This window comes from Anopheles funestus, chromosome 2RL, assembly GCF_943734845.2.
Source record: "Anopheles funestus chromosome 2RL, idAnoFuneDA-416_04, whole genome shotgun sequence".
Taxonomy (NCBI): Eukaryota; Metazoa; Arthropoda; class Insecta; order Diptera; family Culicidae; genus Anopheles; species Anopheles funestus.
This window is the reverse complement of record NC_064598.1, coordinates 97,330,479-97,352,861: the sequence shown is the minus strand read 5'-3', so window position 1 is coordinate 97,352,861 and position 22,383 is coordinate 97,330,479. Positions and strand designations below refer to the sequence as shown.

At 43.1% G+C, this 22,383-nt stretch overlaps 1 protein-coding gene across 3 annotated transcripts in view; it reads right to left on the bottom strand.

Annotated features, from left to right (window-relative positions):
- LOC125763378 (lateral signaling target protein 2 homolog) overlaps window positions 1-18,293 on the bottom strand; it is a 113,870-nt gene extending 95,577 nt beyond the window's left edge. For 2 of the 3 annotated variants that reach the window (XM_049426490.1, XM_049426492.1), the window contains exon 1: window positions 15,937-18,293. Coding sequence is in view for 1 of the 3 variants with exons in the window: in XM_049426492.1 (XP_049282449.1) it covers window positions 15,937-15,973 (37 nt within the window). In the remaining 2 variants the exon portion in view is untranslated. Of the gene's footprint in view, window positions 1-1,567; window positions 2,084-15,936 lie in introns of those variants that run through there. The other variant, XM_049426491.1, reaches the window with a different exon arrangement.
- Window positions 18,294-22,383: the final 4,090 nt, after the last annotated feature.

Below are 22,383 nucleotides of genomic sequence, written 5' to 3'. Positions count from 1 at the left end.
GTGTAGCAATTATTGCGGTAGGTTATTTTACCCGGAGGTCAATCAAGGCGTACAAGCCGATGTAGTGGCAAAAGGCGCTCGAAAAGATGCTCTCATTAATTACTCCCGGGGCGTGATTCAACGCAGACCAATGGTTGCCGGTTGGTTGTCTAGTGTTTTTTTGCTGGGGATCGATATTTCCCGCAACTGCCGGAAGTTGCGTCCAAAAATAATCTCTGCAAAGGAAGGTTTACAACTCTTCTCTAGAACACACGGGGAAACGAGGCACACTTGAAGGGTGGAAAATATCAGCCACCGTACACTAGCGCAAAAGTAAATTCACCTAATAACGAAGTCATTGCAGTCGTTCCGAACTTAACTGCAGTTAATTATTCCTGCCAAGGGTGTTAATGTGCAGTCAGCAGTGTTTACAACAGAAGCATCAGCAGGTGACAACACTTGAAAACGGCATTAAATCGCTCTCATCTCAAGGCATTAAGCGGAGACATCATCAACATTTTAAATGTCGCAAACACACCACGGCGATGAATTATACAAAGAATGAAACACATTTATACCTCTTATGTAGTAACACTTGTTTTTTTTGTTGCTCTTTTTTGTGTCTTATCGTCTTTACCATGATGCAAACAAACGCACGACGGAGATGTGGTGGCAGGTGAAATTCCAGCAAAGATGTTTGCATAAATCAAGGCACTTAGTTGTATCGGCGAAATACAGTTTCTCAGCGCATTTTTCTCAATTGTTCCACATTTTTTATCTCTTGTCTAAGTACGATGGAGGAGGAACTCTTTGAGGCTCTTTGATTAATAATAAAAAACAAAACACTTTAACCCTCAGTAGAAGCTCTACTTACGGTTAGAGCACGATCAAGACTCTAAGTATTGATTTCCAATAGTAAAATAATTATCAAAAAAGGGGAGTTTGAAGCAACAGAGAACGAGTCTTGTACCGGATCGCATTGATCCCGATTTTGCCGACGGCTTTTCACTTCTTCACAAGCAAAACAGTTTTACCAAGGTTTTTTTTTAAACGTAAACTCCTGAATTTAAAATCTACGTTTTATGCTGCTTTAGTCGTATAACAAATCACTCCGTCGGGTTGCTAATCACGCATTTGAATTCCACGAATTACGGGTCGCTCACAGGTAATCTCATGCGTAATTTTCTCTTATCGCGCTAACCGCGCACGGTACGTGATGAAATAATCACATCGCAGGTGTTACACACATCGCCTTATCATGGTTACCTTTCGTGGTTTTTGGATTCAATAACTTTCATGCACATGTTTCACACTTCAATTTCCTTTATGTCGGAAGAAGGGACACTTCGAACACGAAGACACCGGGGCACATTCTTTCAAAAGTAATCCTTGCTTTTTGCGGGTTTTTTACCACCAGAACAGTTCATGAAAATATTTCAATATTATTTTATTTTAATGCTTGCTTTTCGATCTCTTCTCGGATCACCAAGAGATCCAAGAGCACATGCAAATGTTGTCACGTTCGAGAAATCACGCACAACACCAAACATTTGCTATTTTCACTTGCGGTGGAAAGCGAGAAACTCACGGCACGGGTTCGTAATTCAGCGACAAGCGACACGGCAGATGTCGTATCCGCTTCCGACTAGAGATTGTGTCAATTCCGGTATCGATAAGAGCCGCGATAGGTCACACTCGTCTCCACAGGATGCTCACCTGCATTTTACCCAATCGGTCAGGTGATTTTTTTTTTCAAGACAGACTTTACTTTATTTTTCCCTTCGCCCTACGGTCTCTCTGTTTGGCGCTCGGTACAGGGTTTGATCCGATGGCCGTTTTGTTCCGCACCACGGGCACACCGGTACACGTACAGCTACCCGCCGGAAGAAATCCGACCACACCGAACACCCGAACACAGTGGATCGCGAGGCCAAAACAAACCGCCGCGCTGGTTTTTGCGGATATCACAAATTCGTCGATGATCTTTCAGTTCAGTTCAATACCGACTGCCGCCTGGAAGATCTGGCCACACTGGACGGTTTCCCCATCAGGGGTGGCAAAGAGCAAGGGGGAGGGGGGGGGGGGGGGTGAAGGGTGCAGGTGCGTACTATCCGGGCGAGCGAACATTTATGTGTGTGTTTGAGTGTGTGTTGATGGTGTATTTTTTTTTCTCTTCTCCACACCACTTTATTCGCACATCCGATACGAGTAGCGCACACACCGACGATATTAACGCGCGATAAACACACGCGAACGGTTAGTAGCACGCGTTCCTCGTGCTAATGTTGTGTGCGCAAAAGAGACCACATTAGTACACCGTTATCGACGCGAACGGGTTTTTGGTGGGCGGACAAGGCACAACATCATCCCGAACATTTGGCCCAAAACCCCCGTGTGTGTCCTGGCGCTGATTTTCCTTTACCTTTTTTGGTTTGTCCTGCTTGGGACATCGACAGTACACGGCGGGAAAATCACGACAGTAAGCTGAACACGCGGTCTGCGCGGTTTTGCATGGTAAAACCGGCTTACAAATCCGTATACTAACAATCGCGCGAATCGTACGGCAACAAATAGCAACAGGAAACACAGAAACAGGGAAAACACATTTGATGGGGAGCGGGAGGCAAGGGGAGCGGAAAACTCCCCCGTTACCGTGTGGGAAAACTCGAGAGAGAGAGCGAGAGCGGTACCACGACCGTTGAAAGAGACGAAAGAAGAAAAGAGAGCGGACGAGGTCGAGAACGATATCGGAAGCTCACACATGCGTTCGTTTGCCAGTTCAGACCGAGGGGGACTGAAATGCTTTTCCTGCACATATTGGTTGATGTTGCAAAAATCGAACGAAAGAAAATCGTGCTAGCAATAATGTTTTTTTTTTTCTGCGAAACGCCGTAGTGGTGGTGTTTGCGAAAACAGTTGACGCTCGGCGCCCCATTTTTTTGATTCTTCTCTTTTTGTTGCTCCCCTTTTTTGCCCACCCCCTTCCTACTCCTCCTTCTCACACCCCTTCCGAAAGTAAACAATCTACCGCATACGTTAAAAGGAGCTATAAACACACACACACTCTCTCGAACAACAATAAAACGGGGCGATCTGAATTTTCCCCTTTTTTCCGTGTATTTACTATATTCTCCCCCGAGAGAGCGAGAGATCTTTTCAGGCACTCACACTGAGGTACATTTTCAAGATGGTGTGTGTGTGTTTGAAGGGGAAACGATGTTGTGATGATGATTTTAAAAACCCCACTTCTCTCCCCTAGCGGTGTATGGATACGCTTGTGTGTGTGCGTAAGCTTAACGAGGGTTGAAAACTTTCAAACCTCCCCCACCCCTTAGTGAAACAAAGCGAGCGGTGGGGGGAGGCTGTACTTTAAAACTTCACTCCACATTCCGGCATGCGTATTGGTGGTGGTGGTGGTAGTGTTGCGCGTGTATTGTGGAGAACCACTGGTTGGGGGTGGGGGAGCCACAGTTAGAAGAATGGGGAAAACACCCTTTAGAGCAGAGACGGTAGTAGGAGAGAGTGAGAGAGAATCAACGAGACAGGAGGGTAGTGTGGGGGTTGAAAATTTTCCAACCCCCAAGAAACGGGAGGTAAGGCAAGGGTAGAAATCATATTCATATTATTATTCTCCAATCAGAGCCAGCGATGCAGCAGCTAATGCGCGTTATTGTATGCGCGTTTTATGTTAAACAGATGATAATAAGCCAGACAACCCCCAAACCGGCTGGAACCAGTGGCGTTGGAGGGTGACTCTGACCGTCTCGCTCGGGCCCAAGGCACTCGGGTGGCACTGGCACAGCCCTGCAAAAAGGGGTTGGGTTTAACTAAAAACTCGCTCGACTAGATGGAAATTCTACAACGGGCTGTTTGTGGCACCATAACAATGCACAATACGGCAAGAACTTTTCCTTTGGTGGGAACACACTTGCAAGGTGAACTATGACGTGTGGTTTTGGGGGAAAAAGTGTACAAGGAGGAAACCCATCCTTTTTGTACATAAAGGGTAAAAATGGAAACGCACTTAGCCGGTGGAAATTCATTAAAAATATAATTCTTATGATGATGTATGAGAAAGCATTTTTTGTACGAATTTATTTTTGGAAAAATACCAAATGGAAAATCCACAATGATGATTAATTATTGGAGGAAAATGCATACTTATTCTCAGAAAAATTAAAACAGAGATTTCCTCTAGGCACATGCACTTTAACACACCTTTAAGGCAGACACACTTTGGTTGGCGTTTAGTGTTGATGTGCGATCCGTGCACGTCCACGTGCACCTAACAAAAAGCTCCAAATTAAAGCTAACCATAGTTTCCCGGCCGAAAATCTACCGTGGGCATCGCAAACCATCAACATGGGAACGTGTCAGCAAGAAGGCTGCTGCAATGCTTTATCGATCCGGTCAAACGCCATTGACCTATAATTCCGTGCTTCGGTCAGTTCCAGCGGAGCGAACGAAAGCAGGCGAAAGAACATTTTATTACTTTTATTAGTTTGTGTTGCGGCCCTGCGTTCGGTTTCAACATCTCCATGGCACGCGCGTGTGTGTGTGTGTGTATTTTTGCGCTTCATTTCTAGCCGGCCTTATCCTTACAAAAAAAACCCCCCCAAACACAAGAAAAGAAGCAAGAAGGAAGAAAAACTACAAAAACAGGAACCCTGAAGGTTGGTACGCGTAAGATGTGGCGCTTGGCCACACAGCCACGACTCATCGAGCTCGGGTGGGATGAGATGGGAGGACTTGGTAGATAGAGTTCGTTCATTCATCCGCCACTAACTTCTAATACTATAACCACCATTTACTACGACTACTACTACTACTACTACTATCTCCTCTTAAACGCAATACTTCTTCTTCTACTACCTTGTACTCCTCACTTCGGGACTCATTGAACATGGTGCGGATGTAACAACAACAAAAAATAGACAAAACCAGAACAAATTTCCCACACTTTCCGTACACACTTTTGCTGATACCCGCGAGACTGATTCGATTCGGAAGTGTCGATTCGAAGGACCAACACTCGAAAGACGTCTACACCGCGCTACCCACAAGAAGCGGGGCGGAAAGTCGTCATTTGTCGCCCAATTTCCCGTTCCGACTGTTACGTACTCGCAACATACAACATTGGAGCCGAATATAGTTCTCCACGGGTAACGCACGGCCCAGCGGTCTTCATCTTCAAGGATGTCCAACTGTCATGGCGTGAACGAGCGTATCGACAGGTGGCTAATGATGGAGTGCAAAGGTTAAAAGCGATATTTTTGTTCAGTTTGACAAAGTTTACCAAATGTCAGCATCCGATTTATCAAGAGAGTCCAGAGAAATATCACAATGATATGTATATATGGTTGCTGACTAACAGATACAGTATAAAGATCGACACGTAACTAGCCAAATGTATCGTGCGATGGACGTTAATTGACGTATTTTGATTAGAGCACTGTTGACGTCTCCTATTGACCCCTGAAGTTATTCTGAGGGAAGTTATCGAAGCACTACTTAGATTAATAGGCATTTCCTTGGGCTTTAAGTAGAAGAAACTATTTAAGTTAACAGTTTAGTTAAATAGTTCTTTGAATAAAATATATAGAGTACACCAATATTCGATTTAAATGAAGTTAACGCAATTTCTCCAAGGATTCCTTTTTTGCTTCTTCCAAGATCTTCCAGGTATCGTAACAGAAGTGCGTATGAAGTTGAACATTTATGGCTAATCGTGTTTACGATTATGTTTGTTACTAACCATTTCTAATCGTGGTGCGTACACTAACGTCATTGAAGCTTAGTACCTTCCGCTCGCCAACTTCCAAGAAGAATTTGTTTGTCTTTTGCTTCCCTTTTTTTGGAGCCGGCCGTTGGAGCCACAAGACAAGCAATCGACCTACGCCATTACTACGGAACCATTCATGCAGTGCGAGTAAGTGGATGGTGTGCGAATGAGATCCGTTTGATTAAATGAATTCACCGGTCAAACGATAATGTTGATTGCATTTTGATCTCGATACGCTCCGCTATGTTGGTGCGCTGGCGGACTGGCAACGAAAAAAAAATGGTCGTCCATCTTCGACTTTGAATGATGCAAAAGCACCATTTCCTGGACGGGGTGCAAGCGACTCCTACACTTCGAAAAAATTGTGTATAAAATTGTGTGTACCGATACGACGCACGGGCACACGTTCCGCCGACCCGAAGTGGGCGTGAAAAAATCATATTCCTCAAGCATTCAAAATTCAAACAAAGAGCGAAAGAGAACCTTTCACCGTACCGGTGAAGCCTTATCTGGTGCTGGCAGCCCGAACCTAGTGCTCCAAGGGAAAAGCAGTAAAAGGTGGAAAAAAAGTAAAAAATAAAATCCTGCTAACGCCTCCCTTTTTGTAAAATTCACATTCTACGCTTACTTCGCTTCGCTGCATGATAAGGACACCAAAGTTCGTATGTGTGTATGTCTTTATGGTTTTTTGTACTTTTTTTTTGTATTTCGCTCTCTACAAGCCCGCTTATCAAACACACTCTTTTGAATGTAGTTGAAGCGAAACTTTTCAAACGGAATGCAAACGGGTCGGGCGACGCAAACATTGGGCTGTGAGTGTCCGGATTTCTTTTTTTTTTCGGGTATAAAAATATCCAACAAGCAGCATAATGTCCCGCTTTCAACGAGCCTATCCGTACGGATCACAGGGTATTTCCCTGGCGCACGACCACACGTACAGCAAGCGGGGACAACACGAGGATCAACATTCGATTACAGGCGTCGGCTCTATGACGAAGTTTTCATAGAGGGCGAAATAGCATGAACTGCTCCCGGACAGCTGAAGGGCTAACAGGTTAACGCTAGCGCGTGACTAAGACAGCAACACACAGCGCAAGCGAGAGCAAGCGAGCCACCAGATGGAAAATCCCAAGTCCCAGATAGTGAGTGCGATAAGGAGCCATGGAAATAAGATGGTCTCCCGACAAGCATTAGAGCGAAGAATATAATAAAGAATAATAAAATACTCGTCCACCCACTAGTCCACCTTTTTTTTATTTAAAAAAAAGGACGATACCAACCGAAGGCACAAGATGGTGGTGGTTTTGACGGGGATGGCGGTGGTAGATAAGGACCCAAAAGGAAGTCGACCCGACTCACTTGCTACGGTTCTCAGCTTGGAAGGGATTGGAATACAGGAATACATGAATATAAAGTCACGGCACCTACACCGCAGTGGAGCAGCAAAGAAAGACTCCATCCCAGAATATGCATGCGCGTTTGTCTGGCGTATGGGTATGTATGTGCTGCTTAGACTTTCACGATTCCATTCGTTATCAAACCCTGCCCAACCGTCCCTCCGTCCATCCCTTTATCGCAAGGCACAACGAATTGGTCGATATTCTCTGCACCATCAATCGACTTGCGAATGCACATTACCAAGAAGGTTTTCCTTTTGCTCGCGCATAACGCTTTTTAGTGCTCAGGTTTGCTCTTGCGTCGGGAAAAGTCGTAACTTTTCCGAGCGTGAATTTCAAACGTGAAGCAACCACTTCTCCATGCAAAGCTCCCGCATGCATTGAGCATAAATTCATTTCAAAAACAGTCATCTTGGACATGGCTGCCAGACTGGATATGGCGAATAGAAAACCTCCAGGAGCTAGTAACTGTGGAATACATAACAAGGAGCACCAGCACCAGCAGCACGGTATATTAAACTGGAATGGAAGGATGAAAAATGAAAATGCCACCCTCCCTGCCGTATTTATATTCCAGTTCTCGCTCAGTCGATTCTCCTCCTCCTTCTTTGAATGGCATTTTCTCCATTTTCCAAAAAAAAAAAACGACAATGCCTAGGCGCTTTTTAAAATGTTTCTCCAGTTCCCGTTTTGCTTCATGCCGCCGACGCTTCAAAGTGAAGCACCTGCCACACAAACGACTTCTAACCAAAAAACGATAGCATTCCAAGTGGTGGCTGATTTTTTCGCCACTTGCTCCATCGTACTCACCTTCACCACCGTTGCTCACCTAGCTTGTGGTTGTGTGTGCGGCTTTCTGCTTCAGTGCGCAGGTCCACAATACATCCTTGTTGGAGCATTCGGTACGATTAGTTTCTCCCCAAAATCTTCATCTACCACCCGAGCGTAGCGTATATCCTTATACTTTTTTACTTACTCACACAAAACCATCTCTACCCAGTAGTGTTGTGGAACAGGGAGCGGAATGGGGAGCCTTTTAATATGAGGGTAGACGTTATATTCCCTCCCCATGCGGCAGGATAATAACATAAATCATAAACCCATGTACAAGTGTTGGTGACGATTCAATTGTCTGCATTGTGCAGATTGAAGAAAGCATTTGGATGGGACCGTATATATAGTAGCCGCATATTAAAGGAGTTGGCTCCTTCATGCTGACATATAAATGGCACCATTTTGAACAGGATTTTAAAACACTTGAAGTATTAGACCATATTATTGGGAAAGATATGTGTAAAATGATGTCTTTATTTAATTTTAATCATAAAATTAATGTTCAGTAATGTTCTCAAAAGGCATAATTATTGTAAATATACATCGCAAATAATTATAAATGATGTGTCGAGTAAAGTCCAGTCCATCCGGTGTTTCTGTTCTGTACGCCCTCAAACCATTCCCCAAAGAGCTCTCCAGACGAACTCCATTCATGCTATCCCAGCATCGGTTCGTGAAGTGTCCAGATTCTCACGATTTTCCTCACCAATGATTGTTCCACGGTGGTGTCCATCTATTCCTTCGTTCGTTTTTGGGGGGGCAATCGCCACCACCCGCGACCAGCATTACCTGCGTCAGGAAATAACTGATGTAATAAAAATAAATAAAGTGCCAACTGTTTCAAACCGCACCGTACTATCCGGCCCGCTGCTCAGGAAGATGCTCTAAGGTCAGCTAAAAGGATAGCATCCCCATGGTCATCCGATTGGGCTCTTAGCCAAGAAAGTTGCATCAATGGTCCGAAACAACGAAAAAATAATACCAAACTCCACCCGTTCCCTTTTACTTTTTCATTTCATTTTCAAACCAACGAAGAATAAAAAAACACTGAATATCAGTAAAGGTAGCAAAAAGTAGTACCTTGCCAGTACCTCACAGCACGAAGTACGTCCTCATCTACCGCGGGATGGCTTCGAGGCATCGATCGCGTGCTATTATCTGCTGCTCGCTGTGGCAATTAACGCTTGATTCACGCTTCTTTCGATTGTCCAGCAGTCGAGAATCTTGCCACGAGGTGTGCTACGGTGGCAATGTTCCTTCCACCCTCGTTCTTCGAGCATTCCAAAAACTGCCACCAACTTCCCTCCAACTCGTTCTCCCTCCCAAAAGAACAGCTCAAAGGGTAACCCCAAACATTATCACCTCATCCTTCTATGCGAAAAGCCACAAGCCTCTTTTAGCAGCGAAGTCTCTCGGGAAAGCCGGGCCCGTTCTGCTGGGACAGTTAATGCTCGTTATGCTATCTAAAACCCGGTCGGTACAGTATGATTCTTGTTTTTGCAACCCCGATGCAACCGATATGATAGCGGGTAAATGTTGCCTCCCTTCAGCAAAACAAAAAAAACACACACACAAAGGTGTAAAACGATCGAATTGCTCCCAACCACACCATTCAATGCGTTCGCGATCGTATGAATGAACTACGGGACCTCCGTCGTTGTAACGTCGGGTTCCCACTGGGAAAAGTGCAATAATATCAATGCCCAATCGTACAGCAAAACAAGAAACTAATTAAGGAAATAAATATCGTTCACTAACACCCGGGAATGATATCGCACCCGCGAATGCTCAACGATCTGCCGACCGTGAAATGGTTAAGCAGATGTCTGCTTCTCGCCTGGAACCTTGAGGAAAAAGTGCTTCTTCGCATGCAAATCGTAAACTTACGCTACATCCCCCAAAACAAACAAACAAAACAACAAACCACCATTTACCACCCTTAAGTGTCTGCAAAACGATGCAAAAACGACGCGCGAGCGATCACGCGCTACCGATAAACTCAATTATGTCGCTGCTCGCGGAATGCTCCACCAACCACAACCGGGGGGGGTAGTGTGGGGTTCGTTTTTCGGTGGGAAAATTCATGCTCACGTACGGGTAGTACGCGCTCGTACAACGTTTTCGGTTTCAGAACCGCAGCATGTCCCAAAAAAAAAACATTTACTTTTCCCAACACACACAATATAAAGGGATTCTCGCTTTTGTTGCCGTCGCCCAAAAGAAGACACTTCCTTTTGCTGGCTGGTCCAACCGTTATACGTTTCCCATATTGCACCATCTGGTACCATGGTGCATGCGAACGAACATTACGGTGGCACGGTTGCAAACGACCCAAAACAGCCCCGATCCCCAGTCGACCATTTAAATCGTTAATAATAAAATTATCATGATCCCGTGCGCGATAATACCATCAAACCACTGGAGAACAAAGGAAAATCGAAAATAAAATATTGTCAACCGATAGTTTTGCAGGCACACCACACCCTAACCGGCGTGACCTTCCAATGGGCCCTTGCGCCCGGTCCGTAGCAAGCGTTTCAATCGAGAGAGAGAAGAAAAAACCTCAAGACCTCATGAGGCGTAGGTGTTGTGTTCGTATCGATCGGGACAATAATACAAACGCGCGCATATCAACAGCAGATGGTCGTCAAACATCCCATTGATCAGGGTTGACCATCCCGTTCGATGTCTTTAATTTTTAAATGGTCCATTTACACCGTCCGTCCCTTCGTATCCACGGGTTTCCGTTCCCTTCAATGTACTCCAATAACAACGTTTGGCGCCCTGTGCCACGTTGAGGGCGAAAAGTGCTTGCGACTCATACGGCAGACGTTGTGAGGCACTTCATCATTCACACACTAATTATCATCACCCGCTGTACATGCTGCGTCGCAGTTTCAAAGATCTTCCAAGATCGTCTTATCGCGCTCGTATCTAATATGGATGCAAATGGCAGTCCCATAAATACTCTCATCCAGAGAGTTTGTGAATAAATTTCAACTGCTAGCAGCAGCCGGACATCATCAAACACTGCCTGCCGACATCTGTTGGCGCCTCTCGACGTTTTGAATGAAACGAATAAATTTATTAATTAACAGATAGTTGGAGCTACAGATGAGATGAATGAATGGATGAATGACTGACGAATACAAGAAGAATTTCTTGAGGTTATGCTAAGAAATTTGCTGAAGAAACTTGTCATTTTAGCAAGCTGATTTGAAGTCACTAGTGTTCTCTGCCATTTTAAAATAACCTCAAAAAGCTCTCCAAGTTACTAGGTACTTATCTTTAATTCTTCAGGATTCCACGACTCATACTGGAATATTTTCGCGAATAGCATCTGAAACTCAAGAACTTCCACTGATATCGTACATTATCACCACAAACCTTGTCAGCTGACATTATTAACGTTGCACAACTTGATAATACATTCTTCAGGTTTTGCTAAGAAATTTGCCAAAGAAACTTGTCATTTTAGCAAGCTGAATTGATGTCGCTAGTGTTATTTTAAAATAACCTTTTTAAAATAACCATTTTAAAATAACCTCAAAAAGAGCAGCAAGTTACTACTTATCTTCAATTCTTCAGGATTCCACGACTCATACTGAGATATTTTGGCGAATAGTATCTGAAACTCAAGAACTTCCACTGATGTCGTACATTATCAACACAAACCTTGTCAGCTGACATTATTTACGTTGCACAACTTAATAATACAAGTGCTCTTGCTCCTTACGACGCAAAGATGTAAGACCCACAACGCTATCAATCTTCTTGGAAATGTTTTCACTCTGTTTCGTTCTAATTCACATCCTCATTACACGGGTCTGCAAAACAGATCAGAATCTGAAATTCTAAAATAAAGCTATACATTAATTCAGCGCCACAAACCGACTTCCCGCACGTGGAAAACAATCTGTCAAAAACTTCTTCCTCCCCCCTCAAAAACGCAACCACACTTGATTACTGACATATTCCAACACAAACAAAAAATACAAACACATGCTCACTTTCGTATATTGCCCAAAAAAAATAAAAGTTCGGCCTACCATGTTTACACCTTTTGGTTGCGTTTTAATTGCACAAAACTCGTACACCATAGCGTACCATAGCGTGGTCGGTATGCTCGGTTGCACTGTTTTCCTTGCGCCCAAAGTATTCCAACCACTTAGCACCTTTTGCGCACAAATCGAAACAACGGCCAAAAAATGGCCCAACTCTTCCCTCCCTTTCTCCATTCGGTTGTGCAAACCCGGAAAGATGCCGGTGGAATGCACTATGCGCGAAAATATGTTGTCCAAATTTCACCCATCGCTACATTCTGCCGCTTTGTACAAGCAGTGGGGAGGGCGCATACCTGCATCAACATTAGAAGCACCCACAGAAATGGGACCGCAGACATTTGGTAAAAGGGAAAAATTTAAGAAAAAAACACACACACGCAATATAAAATCAATTGAAACGGAGCCTACCGGTTTTGCAAAGGAAACCAAGGTGAATGATAGCATTTTTGTTTTTGGTCCATATTCCATGTAAAGGGCGCTCCGTATTGTGCGGCTGGCACGGCTGGACGAAGAATATGCACGCGATGGCGTACAGGATGGACGAAGCACACAAAATTCGGGATCAAAATTCCTTTGGTCTTTCCTGAAGGAACGAAACCGCACGGTATCGTTTCGAAATTCGTTCCAAATTCACGCAAACACACAAGCGCGTACGCACATGGCACGGTTTCGCATCGATTGCAAGAAACTTCGGTAAGGGCAGACTTCAAAATCATACACTTCTTTATTGGTTTTCTTGAATGTTTTTGCTTTTGGTTCGCCCAAACTTACTTCGTCCAAAAAAATATCTTGTCACCAATCCCACCTTTGTCCATCTTCATCTTGCGTTCTTCAGAACCAGTAGCGTCCTTTTCCTGTCATATACGAACACTAAAAGCGCGCGACCGTTGCGCTCGTTACGTCAATGTCTACTGCGAAATGCAATGGAAATTCCCCCGCTTTCTCTCTGTTTACTGTCATTTTCGCGGTTCGCGGTCTGAAGCTTTGTAAAGCACTTTTAAATGCTTCGTTTACCCGCAAATTAGTGCAATCGTAATTACTCACCCGAAAAGGTTTCGTACATTTATCAAATTAATGAGTACGGTTGAATTTAAATATCCCTTTATCGGTATCGGGTGGAGGGAGAGATAGATAGAGAGAGAGAGAGAGAGAGAGAGAGAGAAGTAGAATTCACCACTCTGGGAGGTTGCGTTATCATAAAGTCATGCAAGCAAACGTTGTTTGCTGTCAATCATTAATTTGTTTTGCTCCCGTTGTCCACATACCAACAGGAAGCGATATAGAAAACAGATAAAGAGACTGACCTGCTCCTTATGATTTGGTTGTGGTGTTGCCAAAAAAAAACTAAAACAAAAATGTCCAGCATGTCAGTATGTTTTGAATTATGATTTGTGGTTTATGAGTGACTTTTTACCCACACACACGCGGAGGGCGAATGGGAGTTGGAAAACCGATTTCAACGAACTTGACATCTCCCTTTCAAAATTCCAATCAGCGTCAACATTTCAGGCGAAGTGGTACGTATACACCTGTCAGCACCAGCAGGCACTCGATAACACCGCTCGCTAGCTGGCCAGATTACTTATGTACGTTCGAACGTTCCCACTTGCTCCCTCAGCTTTTGTCCGACATCTCGGTGCAAAACGTAAATTGAAAATGAATTATTTCTCAGCTCCCCTATTACGATAAAATCAGTCCATCATAATATGTTTGATTGAACAAACGGTTAGGTTTTTGTTCAATTTCAATTTTCCCTTTTCAGCAACCATGTTTTCACCCGAAACACACTTACACGTGTTACTTACGATGGATATTTGACTATCTGTATGGGGGGGCGCAAGAAAAAGGGAACATTGTTGTCAATTTGCGGTTTTACCCGCAAGGCAAAACTGTTTTCCCCGGGTTTCCTATCCGGTGGGACTTACATCAATATACATTGCCCTCTACTTTACGGAACAACGTATCCTGTTTGCGATAGTTCACAGAAGGGAATAATTCCACCTAGAGAGAAAAAAAACAGTATACAGCAAGCACGAACGATAACTTTAAAACCAACCGTAAGCTAACCTCACCGGTGGAAAAGGTCGATATTGTTTATTAAAAAACCAATTTAATTATGAGCGCAGTGGAGCGAGACTTAAATGCTGCACACAAAAAAAATCGAAGAGAAAAAAGAGAAAACCCAAAGTCAACTAAAAGGAGGAGAGGGGATGATAAAAAAGACCCCGATAATCATGCATGAAAATCGTGTAAAAACCTCCACATATTGTGGCAAGTATCGCATGCAAAATATTTCGAAAAACGATCGCCCGGTTCCGATATCGATCGGTAGTAACGCCGGGGTTATGCACATTTACACGTTCATTAGGGTATTTCGTATCTGGTCAGAAGAATCGCACCCCATACAATAGGCTCATTGGTTCGGCCACGATACACGGTAGCGTGCAGGCGAACGATCAGATGATCTTGTTCTGGTGCGATGATCCTTCTTCGATGAAACGATCCCACATCAGACGGTAGCTGCTTCCCGCTAGAACCAAAAATGCAGCATATTTGATTTTATCAACCAACACAAAATTCATGTTGTGAAATACTTGGGTGAGATTTAGCATAACAGGAGGATATGTTTTTATTTTTAAAGAGTTTTTATTTTGGGTTAAAAAGTAAAGTAGATTTTGATAAAAAGATATTTTTAATATGTTCCCCTTTTAATACTTTAAGAAGAAAAAATACTTTTTTTACATTAAACTGTTGCACTTATTAAATCTTAACAAAAAAGAAGTTGAAATAGCTTCCAACAAGCTCCATAAAGCTACTTCATCATTGCATTTCAATCGTGATTTGAATTGTTTATATTGACCCAAACAGTAAATCGGGCCAGAAAAGTAACTGGCCCGCAGAGTCTTGCATTCTTTCCATCTTGGCAAACCGGCAATTACAGTTCCCCTTTTCCCAAGCGCTCCCCAACAGTCCGTCTCCTCATCAGGCTCGTTACGGTATTTGGTGTATTTGGCAAAAGGAATTTCATTGTGTGACAGTATGGAAAAGTCAATGGTAGACAGGGCGATTTGCAAATTATCCCATCTTTAGCAGACCACCACGGGTGCCTGCTGATGTAGAATTGCTTCCCCAAGAGACACACATCGAGCGGAATCGAATTGTGTTTCGCCTCTCCACAGACCACTTCCCAAACATGGTATGATTTCAATTGTGCTCCAACGACGACGACGACGACAAACGCCCCAAGGAAAATTGGACGAATTTATTTGCAAACGAAATGCAAATATTCGATGCGGGTCTCCAAGACGCAGTTTGCTAAGGGGTCTCGATCACAAATTGCCCGACTTTAGATCCCCCGTCCAGGAACCCGCCTTTGTCTGTAATCAAATATTTCCAACAAGAAGAGGGTCTTATTTGAATATTCCAACCCTCCCTCCACACCCTTGCTAGCTGGCCACTCGCCGAACGGTTTACTCAATGCCCATAGCATGTTCATTTCAATTTACACACAACACAGCGTTACGGACGGTATTTAAATGTTCAGTTGATTTAAATAAATGACAACGCTAATTACACACCCGCCGACATGCATCTGTGACGGCACGGTTTTGCGGCTAATTGGCCATCGCGCGTATCGTGGCGCATGGATCGTTTTCGGACGCGCTCTTCTTCGAAATGATCTGCAAAGTGGCGAAAACATTCTTCAAAGCATTTCGCCGCCTAGGTTGGTAACAGTGGCAGAATCAAACCCCTCAAGGCGGAATACCGGCTTTGAAGTCCATTTTTTAGACAAAGTACGCAACATTTAGATACTGTCCTATCAATTGTTGGTAGTAAAAATGTTACTTCTGATCTTTCTGATTGAATGTTGTTTACTTACCCAGGTAAACGATAGACGCAGGACACTTTACTTCCATAAATCACTGGAAAGCATTCACTTCGGTAGAACAAAACTTCTTCTTCGCGGCCATTTTGCTTTTGTACACTGACATTTTCTTTTTTTTCACATACTCACTTTAATTTGGCTTTGGCACATTTAAAACACTACACTCGGCTACGATGACCACATTTTTTAAATACACAAATTCACACAATAAGCCATAAGCTCATTGAAAAATAAATATCACTTTATTTTCACCAATAAAATTATTGTCAAATATTTGACTTGCATTTTTTTTTAATTACACTGCACAACACAAATTCGAATAGTTCACTAGCTTAGTACACGTACTGGTTTAAAATATCCTTACTAACACGCACGTACCCTCAGGCGTTAGCCAACTGCGCTGGCCACAATGATAACTTTAACGTTGGAGTAAGAACGCAAGAACGCACATTGCCTGCGCATGTAAGAGCAAGATAGAACAAATCTCTTTATCACTTAACCACGCACAGCACGATACCATTAGATCCGAAACCGGATTGATGAATTATGAAATGTCAAAAGAGTTAATCAGGAGGTCACACACACTACCCTACCACAGCTTCCTCGACAGCGTCATTCGCTTTGCTTGCTTATTCGTTTTTTCAATCTTTGTACATTTTTTTCGTTTTAAAAAAATATTCAGATTGATTTAAAATGCAATGAGAGAATAAAATCTTACATTTGCCTTGGTAGATAATATCGTTTTATTGGTTTTTTGGGCCCTTTCACTGTCGCATTCATCTTTCACTTACACTCACTAACAAGTATCACGCGAGCATCGACACACGCTGACACAACGGAAAACGACGCTGCCAACGATTGGAACACGTGCTATACTAATTTCACTGTATAGCATCAAATCAATACACAAATTGATATAACAATCATTCGTTTTATATACAATATGATGCTGCGGAAATGACATAACTTTTTAGGGCACCACAAACAAATTTAGAAACACGTGCAAAATTGTCCATGTACCGATAGCTTTTTTTCCTTACTCACACGTATTGCTGTCCGATCGCTACTGATCACAATTTCTCCTTATCTCACGATCATTATCTCGTCTGCTTCGTTATCACGACACACCTACACAGCTATAATTGCCGAAGCGGTCGTTCGATATTACCTTTCGCATCTTATTTTGACACACACACTTCGCTCCTTCGTGAGAGACGAATGAAAAAAGCTTCGTAAAAAACACTATTTGCTCCTCTCGTTTAAATCTGTTCTTATATTTATGGCATGGAAAATGTAGGCATCTCTCGTAGTCAACTCTCGTTGGTAAAACGCGCTGCAGAACAAATGCATCTCATTTGAAAGCTTAGTCTCATACGTTCTTTGAAGCCCCTTGATCTGTGAGGATAAACCTAGTGAGCTTCAGGACAAAAAAACTCTAAATGATTATAGCATTTCTACTAGTAGCCCTACTAACGAATGCTGAATTATTTTCTGATAGGTCTAGACGTGTACTTACGAATAAATGAAAAGTCAACCAAAGATCGAAATGTCGGGCTAAGATCACAGTGGTTCTATTGCCATAAAAACGACCATGTATGGGTAGGTGAATATTCCTTTAAAATCTCCCTCATTTTAATATGATTGACAGACCAAGACCATTCCTGAGGTAGTAAAGCCACAAAAAAGGCATAAGTATAGGAAACATCCTGATAATATTTCTCAATGTTAATTATAGCTAAACAATGATAGTTCCAGAACAAACTTCTCTGAGAGATACATTTGAAACACATTCTGCCCAGAATGTAGCAATCCAACAGTAAACATGTTTGTGTCCGACTCATTTTCACCCATTCACGTAATAATCCCGCTAACTAGCCTGATAACAAGTGACACATTTCCTATACATTATGTGCAGAAATACATCTTCACCAACTGCTCCAACAGTTCTCCCTCCCCCAGGCAGGCAGATAGGGAACGATTGCGTAAATCGTTCAAGTGTGCAATAAATATCTCCCCGGGCCCTTGGACGGTATGGACGACGGCTGGCAAATCGTGGCCGGACAATCGTCACACAATCGTCGTAGCTCTGTTACATAAAAGGGTAGCAAAAAGGTAGGCGCTTACTATCCGACGAAAGGCGCAACATGCCACACTGCCTCAGTACATCCTGCCAACTCCACTCCAAATCTCACATTCGGCACGGCGATGTTCTGCCCCTCGGTGAGGACTCGGGTCGCGCAGTTTGCGCACTAAAGACGTCGTTTATGAAAACATAAATCTAATTAATTTTTCACATCTGAAATAAGCACACGAGGCGGGCGAGAAAAACAGGCGAATCAATTTAACGCTTTCACCCAGGGAAACGGAAGCAAACCACCGATGCCATTTGTGAGTTCCCTCTCATCGCGCTGGGACGGGAGGTTTGGGTATTATAGGCGGTGTTTGTGTGCAACATAACGCACGAAGGCAAAGTTTTTATTGCCGCGAATAATAAGGTTATGATTGTTATAATTAGTCCTTCGCAGCGAAACGGACACCTAAGCGATAAGAAAGGCAAACGGCGATGCAGCACTGGGCTAGCGATCGTTCTATTAATTATCGTAGCTTCACCAAATGACCTGCTAAATTAGATCGTTCAAAAGTTGAGCCCCGTTTGGCGAGGGAATTCCAACATCCGCTGGCCCCGTTTTCTGGTGCAATGGGGGGTTTTTTGTCACAAATTGGCTCGACTGTGCGCTTTTATTTTCGCTTTTCGTAACGATCCAATTTTATTCGCAAATTATGATTTTGTTTTCGACGAAAAACAATATTACTTCCTGGATGCAAAACATGAGTGGCCGGTTGTTTTGAAACATATCACGGTATCCTGCCAAAAACTGAAAACCAGTAGTAATCAATCAATCTTGGCAACCTATACTTTGCTTCCCGCCAGTGCTGAAGTTCTCGCGGTTCCGGCTATGTTCGTTTCATTCCGAACCGTTCGTTTCCTTCGTGGAATACGAAACCCGATAAATCCGGCTTCGAGGCCAAACCAAAAAGGTGGTGTAATTTGGTTCGATATTCAAATTTTAATTCCAATTTGCTAACCCTTCGGTTCCGCCGATTCCGAAAGTCCATCAGACGGTGCACGAAATCGCACCTCGTTCTTGGGAAGAATAAAATTTAAGGGAAGGGATTTTGGGAAGAAATGAAACTCATTCTACTCTACCTCACGACAAAAAGTATTCGTCATGTTTCGACAGACAAATGGGAACAAACATTGTCGCGCCTGAATGTGAATCCAATCCCGTTCCGGCTTCTGGCGCCAAACATACTTCTTCGCTGCAAACAACAACAACAAAAAATCAAAGAGACCGCGATCGTGCACAAAAACAAATCCACATCATTCTGGACCAATTTTGCCACGTCATTGGCGTCTTCTTTTAGTTGCAAGTTACCCGGTAAATCCAAAAAGCGAGCAGTGAGGTTTATAAATTAATTTTTCAAAAATGTTCCAAAAATAGTTATTGCCCAAACACAAGAGAATTCAGGCTCAATTCTTCATCTCCCCCCATCCATACAAAATAAGGGAATGCAAATACGGCGCTGATGGAACAGTTGGAAGGCATTGCAAAAAAAGCCAAGGAACTCTCGCCCGATCCCGATTTCTGGACGCTCGCTCCTTCACGGAAGGTCACTCGAATGGGCCACACAAAATTCCCACGGCTAGCGTCGAGCGTCGCGAACGATCTTGTCCGCTTATCGCAGTCGCATCTTTCGGCTCCGGGTTCAGCATACTTTGCATCGAAATTCGCCAGCCGTTTGTTTCGGCCCATCGGCAAGCAGAGAGTGCACGCTGAGTGCCTACAACCGTGGTCTATAATTAATATGCATTTTAAGGATTATGTTCCATTTAGATTTCCATCTTGTGGCGTTTTATATTTTTTAATATAAATATCCAACCGGGAAACGATGCACCTCCACCATGAGTGGGAAGGAACATTCTGGGAAGAAGGGAAATAATTATCTTTTGCATCGTGTTCTGCTCACTTCTCGGAGTGAGTGAGGTTTTGCGCATCATTCATTCACCCGCGCATCACATCTTGGGGCAAATATGTTTAATTAGAACGTCTTAAGGCAAGTGTTATAATTATATTAATGGATCGCTGAGAAGCAAAATCGAAGTTCAAGTCAAAGGTGCGACATGTCGGGAACTTTCCTTGCAAAACTAAATGCATTTTACAAGGTCGTCCAATGAGGGAGTTGCTATCAGTTTAATCGATAATAAAATGCATCAAGATGCTCTTAAAAGCAACATAATTTATTTTTGTGATTGGTAGGATTAATCACAAAGTAGTGAACCCGTAATGCTTGGCTTACCAACAGATCACGTTTGGGTTCAAATCTCGACAAAACCTAGTAATCTTGATACGTAGCTCTTCTTTAATTATTCATAGCTAACGTTAGGACACAACTACAGTGGAGCGCCGATTATCCGTGCTCATCGGGACTCACCCCTTGCCGGATAAGCGAATATCATGGATAATAGGCACAACTAGCTTTATTGATAAATATTAGTATGTAATGGTAGATTTTTTTTATAAAGCTATATGTTAATTTTCTTATTTACACTTCTACGAAGTAAATCTCTTCTATTTTTCAAATTTGAACAAATTATATCATTCCCTATTGAAGCTTTTATTTCTTGCCATCATCGGTTTTGCATTTCATATGTCAATTCTCTTTCGGAACTTTTCATTTCATTTTTTTCTCAAATTTCATTTCCGAACTGCACGAATAATGGGACAGCCGGATAAAAGATACCCGGATAATCGGCGCTCCACTGTATATGGAAACCTTGTTTTTTTTTATTCACCTTGACACAACTCTTTCAGTAGTTCCTGCTGGAGAAAAGGGGAGGGGGGGAAGGGGGTTGATCATCCGGGTGTCAATTTGCTATGCAAACACTTCCTCGCAATCATCGCATGGTTTTATTACACCACGGATCATTTAATGTGCCCCAAACCGTTCAAAGAGCGAATGCCGAATCCAGCAAATTCTCGAGGACACGCTTCAAGACGTTTGGATCCCGATCGCATGCCACACACTCATCCATTCTGCCCTTTGGTGAAAACCCTGCTTCTGCTTGCCCTTCTTTTCCCACCCCCAACCCCGGTGTATGTTAAGCACGGTAGAAAAGCAAACATACAACTTCTTTTTCATTTCGTTTTTCTTTACTCACTACAACACCGCTGATAAGCTTTTGTGTGTTGTTTCCTCTTTGTGGTGTATAAGGCCCTTTCTGTTATTTCTTATCCATCACCACTTTACACCACGGTCCGGTGTGTGGGGTAATGGCTGGTTTGCGATGCATTTGCATGTGCATACGCTTCGCAACTACATTTTCCACGCACATTTGCTTAATATTCCGATAAATTTCATCATTATCTTTACACTCGCCAAGCCAAGGGGCTTGGTGCAAGCGTACTGCACACCATCGCACCGTGGTCTTCATCGACATTATCGTTAAGGTTTAAATTATTTGAGTGTTTTAAAATTTTCACAGCTGCCTGCCTGCACGTACCTTCTCTTTCTCTTTCTCCACCTTTCCCCTCTCTCTTTCTCCCTTTTCCTGGGAGTTCAGTACGAGTTTGAATGCAACTCCTATCCCTGATTGTCAACGTTCATCGGAAGGATTAAATGCTATCACTACCTCTAGGCAAAAAAAAACAAATGGCGACCACGAATGCATCCACCATCGGAGGCCACACGTGAAGAGACGCGCGCGTATCGGGGACACAATAATTACCGCGCGCATCACAAGTATTTCGTTCCAATTCCCATCGTGATCGGATTTATTGAGTCAACGCTGGCGACTTGTCTCGGCGTACTTCTTCTTCACCCCTTCTGCACCCTTCACTTTACCTAGAGCCCCTTAACAGTCCAGTATCAATAACACGCCGCCACATAAGTAGAGCCAGTAGATGGACGAGTGCGTAAATATGTGTTACTGGTGATGGAAGATCGTTTGTTGTGTTTCATTTCTACGTAGAAACAGTTTAAACGTATCGCTTTATAATGGGTTAGCCTCGTTACCATTATGATAAAAAGGTTTCCTTTTTGCTATACCTAATTAAAACAAATCGTACATAATTATCGTACAAACTCGCATATTTATCGTGTGTGCCCATAGTTAAGTAGGTATGTGCCAGATGCACTGCAATAAATAGTGTTGTTGCACAGATAAATTACCTTTTATTCTGCTTTTGCAATTGATTTAATTTTCAAATTTGCAAATTGAATTTTATACAACGTTAGTATATTAAATGTAAAGTTTCTTTTTTTTTATTCTTTGATTTGATAACGATCACTTACAGATCTTGCTCGATCGACGATAAAAAATTCATTTAATGTCACTCCCAGCGTCACCATAGTTACGTGGTGAAGTGTGGATTTTACTGT